A 9,648-nucleotide genomic window follows, 5' to 3' on the forward strand; every position below is an offset into this window, starting at 1 on the left:
TACTCGTGGAATTTGGACTTGATGGTATTGACTGTCCTCCACTGGCGCTGGAGCTTGGTGGTGCTAGGTCCTGCACCTTCACTGGGGTCGTAGAGGACCAGGCCCGGATCTAGACTGCTCAGATTGGGGGGGCAATTAGATCCGGCCCTGTAGAGTACGCTCTCAGCAGTCAGGGAGAACCTCGGCAGCAGCCTGTTAAGGGAGACAGAGGAGACGACAAGGCCCCAGACCCGTCCGGCCACAGAGCACTCCCAGAAAAACCCTAAAACAATCATCAGTGACATCACCAGCAGTCTCCAGAGGGCAGGGGTGGAAATATCACAAACCACTGTATGCAGAAGACTATGAGAGCAGAATTATGGAGCCTATGCTGCATGATGCAAACCTCTCATCAGCAGCAATAATCAAAAAGGGCAGATTACAATTCACTAAAAAAAAAAAAATACTAAAATGAGCTAGATAAGTTCTGGAACAAAGTTTTATGGACAAATGAGACCAAGATAAACATTTGCCAAAACACTGGAAAGCCAAAAAGTGTGGAGAAAGGAAGGAACAGTCAACAGATCCAAATAAATACCATGAAAAGAAAGCTGTTATTGGAAAGCCTAGATAACATGTTGTCCTTTCATATTAACACTGAAAGTTCCAAATAAGTCTAACAATGGAGGCAGTCGATTCAAATAAATACCATGAAACGAAAGCTGATTGTCTGTACTGTTGTCTCATATTAACACATTCTACTCTACTCTTCCCCAACTACGATATCCTATGAACCGTAATTTCTCCTCGGAAAATCAGTGGAAATGGAGTACGAATTTTGTTATGGTCACGTCGCCTTGCTCCTGATTTGATGGCATCACGAATCACGGTCCTGATGACCACTTTGGGGTTAAATACCCCGATCAGACCGGAACTTCCTTTTGTGTAAAGATGGCGGCGCTCCGTGTCGTGGTCGCCGGCAGCGGGAGGACTCTCCTGAACTCCTCGAAAACCGTCCACGTTTCACGGGTAGGTTCCAGTCACAGCGTTTCACTTAACCGTGCTGGATAAAAGCTGTTGTTTTCCCCTGGTGTAGTTGAATGTACGTGTGGAAATAGCCGCACATCCTCACTTCGCGTACACACAAGGTGACTTTACGCCGGTGATGTGTTCGCTAACCGCTGCTACGTGCGGACTGAGCTAGCATTAGCCGCGACCGGCTTTTGCTGAACTCAACGGCGTCTTGTCAGTTAGCAATTACCGTTGTGACTGTTGAGGAATTCATGTTTCAAGCCATTTGGTTATTTAGTTGTACGTTTTTCTTACGTAGCTATCTAAGTTAAATCCACTGTTACTTGGCCATACATTTATCATTAAACAAGTTGGCTTACGTTTGCTACATAATGTTGTAAGTAGACTAGTCAGCTGCTCCCTGGTGTCGACATCTTCTGAACCTACAGTTAGCTAGTTGGCTACCGTGTGGATGTGTGTGGCACATTGCCAGATCGATTTTTAATGGAGTAATTTCACAGGCTTCCTTGTGCTGCGTTTAGCTGGCATACCCGCACCTAAGGTAGCTCATTCTTGGCGAATAGGCTAAGTATGGTAACCTTGCTGAGCTTGCTAGATAATGCCATCTTTAGAGCTATGAGCCAGCTGCCGTGTGTATGGTTTGAAAGATGGAGATGAGGAGCAGTTTAAATGCCTTTAAATACGTGGAAAATGTTATTTGAGGCATGGATCGTAAAGGCGGTGCTGTGTTTTATTGTATAGTTAGTGCAACTAATACGATTAACGGTAGAACATTACCATTAACACATTTGTAATAAATTTCTCCGTCACATGCAATTGTGAGTTTGTAGGGGAAAACTATAATTAAATAGGGATATGGCAGACGTGTCGCATCCCTACCAGAGAAGAGCTCCACCAATCACGGACTGCATTGATTATAACAAATAGATCAATGCCATTGATGACTGATACCTTCTGATTGGTTTACCTGGAAAGTTGACCCTGTGAAACGATGCAAATGAACTGCCCTCAGATTTTCTTTTGTATTTGGTAATTATGCAGATCATGTGTAGCATACTCTGCCTACGTTTGAAAGGCATTAATCTCTGGTTGATGACACACAATAGGCCCAGCCCCCTCTCACTCTCTGGGATTTACTGTCTGTCTGGTGGGTCTGTGGGATGCTTCTGCTATTGTTTGTGATGCCAGTTTTCCAGCACCCTTTACTCAGAGTGCCCAGTGTTTTTTGTTTTTTTTTGTTTTTCTGCCTCATTGAGGCCTTATGAGTCACATGGCACAAAGAAAATGGGTGACAAGTGACAGGTGAGGGCTGGTGTCAGGGTTTAGTAGACCAGACTCCCATTGGTGACTGTCAATCAACACAGCCCTGAGTGAGTGTGTCATTTTCATCTCCCAAAACTGAGGACTGGGGGGTTTAAGAGATGAGCATGTAGTATGTGTAACGTCACTGTGATTTTTATTTTTACTGACTCTGACGTGTTTTCGACAGGCCGGCATGTCATTCTCAATCCTGCCACAGGGAAGGAAAGTGGTCCTGTCTACGCTGGGCCTCCTAACGGCAGGGGGCACTGGTCTGGCCCTGATGCTGCACCAGTCTGTGAAAGCCTCAGACCTGGAGCTGCACCCCCCCTCGTACCCGTGGAGTCACGGGGGCCTGATGTCTTCTCTGGACCACGCCAGGTTTGTCTCAGAAAATGAAGCTAACTTTCTGCGTGCTAGTGGCTTTGCAAGCTTTTCTCATTGAGCCAAGCAACTGGCCTCTAGGGTACTTATTCTGTGCTCCTGGGGTCGAGTAACAGTAGCTGTTGTGAATACATGAGATTTGCGAATAGACCAGTGTGCAGAAGCTGCATTAATGTGCTGGTGTGCCCATGCTTTCCATAAATAATGTTTATGTAACATGCAAATCGCATACGCTCTTTCCTGATTGGCCATATGGTATGGAACAATGAGTATGAGCTACTTTTTAGGATAATGAGAAAATTCCATTTTCTTACATTGATTTCTGTTGCTGTATTTCATGAGCTTCAGTTGAACCTGCTATCTGTACAAAAATACAATATCACTTATTTAAATTTTTTTTTAAAAACCAAAATGGTGTTATTAATCAGTTTTATTCAGGGTAAAAACGCTCTGTGCGCTGGCTGTATTTACATGGCCTGTTGTAGAACACCCTGTTGGTTTAGAGCTGATGCTAGCGGCGCTGCTGTCAGGGGCTCGGGCTGATCAACCTGCCTGTGTTTCCCGTCAGTATTCGCCGCGGCTACCAGGTGTACAAGCAGGTGTGTTCCGCCTGCCACAGCATGGAGTACCTGGCCTTCCGAAACCTGGTGGGCGTGTCCCACACCGAGGCGGAGGTCAAGACGCTGGCCGAGGAGGTGAGGCTCGTGGTCTGAACAGTCCTGAATATTCTGGAACATTCTGTGGCTCTCAGGGTTGTTTGGATATTTCACCCCCCTCCCCCACAGAGATGTACACTTTAAGCACCTAGAGCAGTCATAGATACGCTGAAGTGCAACCGCTTTAACCGAAAGAGATTGGCAGTGTATAAGTATTATTGTGTGCGTTATTGTCTTTATGATCTTGTTTATGGCTTAATTTGATCTGAGTCCGTCTTCCAGGTGTTTATTTAATTCATTATTACCGCTGTTGCTGCAGTGAGACTGGGTGATTGTGGCTCTTTATTGTGTGCTGTGCAGATTGAGGTGGTGGACGGGCCGGATGACACTGGTGAGATGTTCACCAGGCCGGGGAAACTCTCCGATTATTTTCCGAAGCCATACCCCAACTCCGAAGCTGCCCGCGTGGCCAACAACGGAGCCCTGCCCCCTGACCTCAGCTACATCGTCAACGCCAGGTACTGCCCTGCCCAGGTACCACCCACCTTAGCCCAGGTACCACCCTGCCCACCTTAGCCCAGGTACTGCCCTGCCCAGGTACCACCCACCTTAGCCCAGGTACCACCCTGCCCACCTTAGCCCAGGTACTGCCCTGCCCCCTGACCTCAGCTACATCATCAATGCCAGGTACTGCCCTGCCCAGGTACCACCCACCTTAGCCCAGGTACCACCCTGCCCACCTTAGCCCAGGTACTGCCCTGCCCCCTGATCTCAGCTACATCGTCAATGCCAGGTACTGCCCTGCCCCCTGACCTCAGCTACATCGCCAACGCCAGGTACTGCCCTGCCCAGGTACCACCCACCTTAGCCCAGGTACCGCCCTGCCCACCTTAGCCCAGGTACTGCCCTGCCCAGGTACCACCCACCTTAGCCCAGGTACTGCCCTGCCCACCTTAGCCCAGGTACCGCCTTGCTCACATTAACCCAGGTACCACCCACCTTAGCCCAGGTACCGCCTTGCCCACGTTAGCCCAGGTACCACCCACCTTGGCCCAGGTACCACCCTGCCCACATTAGTCCAGGTACCACCCTGCCCACATTAGGCTGGTTACCGTCCAGTTTGGCCAGGTAATGCTCACATTAACCCAGGTACCACCCAGGTTGGCCCTGATACCGCCCACATTAACTCAGTGAGACCTCAGTCCTATTAGGATAATTGCTTGGTAAGCTGGCAGTAATCAAGGCAATAATTGTGTTTGCATCCTTTGGGGCTTGTGGCTGTGTTTCCTGAACTATTGCTCCCCCTGCAGGCACGGAGGAGAGGACTACGTGTTCTCCCTGCTGACGGGCTACTGTGAGCCCCCTGCTGGGGTTGATGTCAGGGAGGGGCTCTACTACAACCCCTACTTCCCTGGACAAGCCATTGGCATGGCCCCGCCCATTTACAATGAAGTGCTGGAGTATGACGATGGTCAGTTTTCATCTCATTTGCATATGCTTCACCCTTATCCCCATACTGTTGAATTTCGGTCCTTTTTCTTTTCCATTTAAATGTTTTCACTTGTGTGAACCGGCAAACCTGTCCATTTGGGAGCCATTTTAACAGGAATTTCTCGGCTCTCCTCTCCGCAGGAACGCCGGCCACCATGAGCCAGGTGGCGAAGGACGTGTGCACCTTCCTGCGCTGGGCGGCCGAGCCGGAGCACGACCAGCGCAAACGCATGGGGCTGAAGGTGAGCGCGCCGCTCCGCCAAACCCGCCAACCCGCCACCGCCAACCCGCCAAACCTCCACCGCCAACCCGCCAACCAGCCAAGCCGCCAAACCGCACAGCCGCTCCGCCAACCCGCCAAACCTCCAACCCGCCGCTCCGCCAAACCGCCACCGCAAAAAAAACCTCCAACCCGCCAAACCTCCAAACCGCACAGCCGCTCCACCAAACCGCTCCGCCAAACCGCCACCGCCAAACCTCCAACCCGCCAAACCGCATAACCACCACCGCTAAACCGCACAGCCGCTCTGCCAACCCGCTAAACCGCACAGCCGTTCTGCCAACCCGCTAAACCGCACAGCTGCTCCGCTAAACCGCACAGCCGCTCTGCCAACCCGCTAAACCGCACAGCCGCTCTGCCAACCCGCTAAACCGCACAGCCGCTCTGCCAACCCGCTAAACCGCACAGCTGCTCCGCTAAACCGCACAGCCGCTCTGCCAACCCGCTAAACCGCACAGCCGCTCTGCCAACCCGCTAAACCACACAGCCGCTCTGCCAACCCGCTAAACCACACAGCCGCTCTGCCAACCCGCTAAACCGCACAGCCGCTCTGCCAACCCGCTAAACCGCACAGCCGCTCTGCCAACCCGCTAAACTGCATAGCCGCTCTGCCAACCCTCTAAACCTCACAGCTGCTCCGCTAAACCGCACAGCCGCTCTGCCAACCCGCTAAACCGCACAGCCGCTCTGCCAACCCGCTAAACCGCACAGCCGCTCTGCCAACCCGCTAAACTGCATAGCCGCTCTGCCAACCCTCTAAACCTCACAGCTGCTCCGCTAAACCGCACAGCCGCTCTGCCAACCCGCTAAACCACACAGCCGCTCTGCCAACCCGCTAAACCGCACAGCCGCTCCGCCAAACCGCACAGCCGCTCTGCCAACCCGCACAGCCACTCCACCAAACCACACAGCCCCTCCGCCAAACCTCCAAACCGTACAGCCGCTCCACCAAACCTCCAAACCGTACAGCCCCTCCGCCAAACCTCCAAACCTCACAGCCGCTCCACCAAACCTCCAAACCGTACAGCCGCTCCGCCAAACCTCCAAACCGCACAGCCACTCCACCAAACCACACAGCCGCTCCGACAAACCGCACAGCCACTCCACCAAACCACACAGCCGCTCCGCCAAACCGCACAGCCACTCCACCAAACCTCCAAACCGCACAGCCGCTCCGCCAAACCTCCAAACCGCACAGCCGCTCCCCCAAACCGCACAGCCGCTCCACCAAACCTCCTAGACGGCACCACCGAACTGCACCACTGCCAAACCGCATAGCCGCCACCGCATGACTGTTCACCCTAACTCACCTGTCTGACAGCACCCTGCGACTGACCGTGGCGGGAAAAAAACATTGTAAAAAATGGCAGGATGAAGACGACGTTGTGAGAGAATGCGCTCCTCACACCGTATGACTCACACTTATCCAGAGCACCTTACAGATCAGTTAAAAAAAAAAAAAAAAAAAAAACACTGTTGAAGATACAGAACTCATCACAATATCACAATGGGATTTAAAGTTTTGGTTTCTCTGGTGTTAATCTCTCTCTCTCCTGTGGAACAGTGTTAATCTCTCTCCTGTGGAACAGTGTGGCGTCTCTGGTGTTAATCTCTCTCTGTCCTGTGGAACAGTGTTAATCTCTCTCCTGTGGAACAGTGTAGGGTCTCTGGTGTTAATCCCTCTCTGTCATGTGGAACAGTGTTAATCTCTCTCCTGTGGAACAGTGTAGGGTCTCTGGTGTTAACTTTCTCTCTCCTGTGGAACAGTGTGGCGTCTCTGGTGTTAATCTCTCTCTGTCCTGTGGAACAGTGTTAATCTCTCTCCTGTGGAACAGTGTGGCGTCTCTGGTGTTAATCTCTCTCTCTCCTGTGGAACAGTGTGGCGTCTCTGGTGTTAATCTCTCTCTCTCCTGTGGAACAGTGTGGCGTCTCTGGTGTTAATCTCTCTCCTGTGGAACAGTGTAGGGTCTCTGGTGTTAATCTCTCTCTCCTGTGGAACAGTGTTAATCTCTCTCCTGTGGAACAGTGTAGGGTCTCTGGTGTTAATCTCTCTCTGTCCTGTGGAACAGTGTTAATCTCTCTCCTGTGGAACAATGTGGTGTCTCTGGTGTTAATCTCTCTCTCTCTCCTGTGGAACAGTGTAGGGTCTCTGGTGTTAATCTCTCTCTGTCCTGTGGAACAGTGTTAATCTCTCTCCTGTGGAACAGTGTAGGGTCTCTGGTGTTAATCTCTCTCTCTCTCCTGTGGAACAGTGTTAATCTCTCTCCTGTGGAACAGTGTAGGGTCTCTGGTGTTAATCTCTCTCTCTCTCCTGTGGAACAGTGTAGGGTCTCTGGTGTTAATCTCTCTCTGTCCTGTAGAACAGTGTTAATCTCTCTCCTGTGGAACAGTGTAGGGTCTCTGGTGTTAATCTCTCTCTGTCCTGTAGAACAGTGTTAATCTCTCTCCTGTGGAACAGTGTAGGGTCTCTGGTGTTAATCTCTCTCTGTCCTGTAGAACAGTGTTAATCTCTCTCCTGTGGAACAGTGTGGTGTCTCTGGTGTTAATCTCTCTCTCCTGTGGAACAGTGTTACTCTCTCTCTTGTGGAACAGTGTGGCGTCTCTGGTGTTAATCTCTCTCTCCTTCCCGCAGCTGCTTCTGGGTGCAGGCATCCTGTTCCCTCTGGTCTACTACATGAAGAGACACCGATGGTCTGTGCTGAAGAGCCGGAAGATCGCCTACAGACCGCCCAAGTAACGCGGCTACGTCAGATATCACCTGCTACAGACCATCCATACGAAACTGCCATTCAGCAGCCGCTACCTACAGACCATCCATACGAAACGGCCATTCAGCAACCGCTACCTACAGACCATCCATACGAAACGGCCATTCAGCAGCCACTACCTACAGACCATCCATACGAAATTGACATTCAACAGCTGCTACCTACAGACAATCAAACTGCCCCACCCAATGACCCTCTCTGGACTCCGCTCTGGGGAATTCAAAACCACGGGTGTCAGGGGGAATTCAAATCCACGGGTGTCAGGGGGCATTCAAATCCACGGGTGTCGTTCCTCCTGAAGTGAACCATCGTCCAGTCCAGGTTGTGCAGAATTGAGAGACTGCTGGCGGTCTTCCACAAAGGCCCCTGGTTTAGTGATCGGGGGACTGGGGGAGCTCGGGCCTACGTTAATTTGTGTCCTTGAAATGACATTTTAAAGGTTGTTGGTGCCCTCAGGCCCTTTCTGGGGGTGCAATACCATTTCAACGCCAAGTTCACTGCAGACTTAACGTAATTAGCAGTATTTCATGTGCTCTGTAGACATTTGGTTGTGTAAATATTAAGTGTTAAATGGTATACATACACATAACATGCTGAGTGCACACAGGGATGCTGACATTGTTGTTTTTTTATATTCATTCAAGTTGTTCAGGGGTCCTGACCCAATTGGTAAAACTGATTCCATAAAAATAAAAATTAAAAAGGAAATTCAATAAAAAGGTTTTTTAAATTTACAATGCTTGCATGTACATCTGCGTGAATTTATTTTACGGACATTGTGCGCTTTTGAGGTGACTATCAGGGAGGGCTATGTCAAATCAGTTAAAATCAGGAACCTTACAACATTGAATTGTAAATATTTCCTATACATTCGGTGAAACGTCTGTTCAATGTACAGAGTTTAGGCATAATTCATGGGATTTCACCCTGAGGAGGAGTACAGATATTTTTTTTGTAAAACGTCTAGACTGAAAAGGGCCAAAGAGGGGTGTCCAGTCTCATTGGAAAACCTCTGGTGTGGGTACAGGTTTTTGCTTTAGCCCAGCTCTATGACACCTGATTCACCTGACTAACTAATCATGGTCATCAATCAAGACATCGATAAGCAGAGACAGCTGACAGTGCTGAGCTAAAACAAAAATCTGCACCCATACCAGCCCTTTTCAGATGAGATTAGACACCCCAGTTTTAGAGGTTATTTATTTATCACTTTTAAAGTGCAAAACCAGTCTGTATCGTAAGAACCTTTATTTGAAAGGAAATGTTAACGTGATTGCAGGTCTGTTGTGAGAATTTTTTGGTAATCATGAAAAGTTTCTAAATGTCATAATGCCTTCATATGCCATGAGCAGCCTACATCTTTAAACAATTTTTTTTTTTGGTCAACAGAATCTCATGTGATCATTATATTAAAAAGATTAATTTTAATCCAGTCATCCTGTTTGTTTTGTAGTGTGGATTCATGCAGCCAAACCTACTTGAGTAAAAATAATTAATTTCTTTAATCTTGGAACAGGAATTGTCGATCACCATGGATTATGTTGCGAGGAATAACCTTTCAAGGTTATTTTTCACCCCTCTTGACTGATCTTGTGGAAGCAAGAAAGCTTGTAGGTGTACCCCATAATGCACTTACTATCAAAGAATACCCCAGTTTGACCTGTTGTTGGCCATCAGTAAAAATCAAGGATTGATAGTCTTTACGTCTGTGTATTTTTACGTCACTTTCAAAGTTAGGAGCACTTACAAACTACTTCCA

At 49.3% G+C, this 9,648-nt stretch overlaps 1 protein-coding gene across 5 annotated transcripts; it reads left to right on the forward strand.

Annotated features, from left to right (window-relative positions):
- The first annotated feature begins 854 nt into the window (after nt 1-854).
- LOC135235178 (cytochrome c1, heme protein, mitochondrial-like) lies at nt 855-8,626 on the forward strand. Of its 5 annotated transcripts, none has more exons than XR_010324314.1 (9): nt 855-1,008; nt 2,501-2,691; nt 3,263-3,389; nt 3,711-3,868; nt 4,661-4,821; nt 4,983-5,083; nt 7,754-7,882; nt 7,925-8,008; nt 8,051-8,626. XR_010324314.1 is itself a non-coding variant. In XM_064300427.1 (8 exons), exons 1-7 carry the CDS (start codon nt 931-933, stop codon nt 7,856-7,858), a joined length of 921 nt encoding a protein of 306 aa, XP_064156497.1. In that variant the 5' UTR covers nt 855-930; the 3' UTR covers nt 7,859-7,882; nt 7,925-8,626. The 5 variants fall into 5 exon arrangements, 2 of the variants coding, with proteins under 2 accessions (XP_064156497.1, XP_064156496.1); XR_010324315.1 differs by having other exon boundaries at nt 7,925-7,966; XR_010324313.1 differs by having other exon boundaries at nt 7,754-7,966.
- Nucleotides 8,627-9,648: the final 1,022 nt, after the last annotated feature.

The sequence above is a fragment of the Anguilla rostrata genome, chromosome 11 (assembly GCF_018555375.3).
Source record: "Anguilla rostrata isolate EN2019 chromosome 11, ASM1855537v3, whole genome shotgun sequence".
Lineage (NCBI taxonomy): Eukaryota > Metazoa > Chordata > Actinopteri > Anguilliformes > Anguillidae > Anguilla > Anguilla rostrata.

Coding starts and splice junctions, on each gene's coding strand:
- LOC135235178 (XM_064300426.1), top strand. CDS start 931: ATGGCGGCGCTCCGTGTCGTGGTCGCCGGCAGCGGGAGGACTCTCCTG. Junction 2,692..3,262: donor TCTTCTCTGGACCACGCCAG/GTTTGTCTCAGA, acceptor GTTTCCCGTCAG/TATTCGCCGCGGCTACCAGG. Junction 4,822..4,982: donor AGTGCTGGAGTATGACGATG/GTCAGTTTTCAT, acceptor TCCTCTCCGCAG/GAACGCCGGCCACCATGAGC.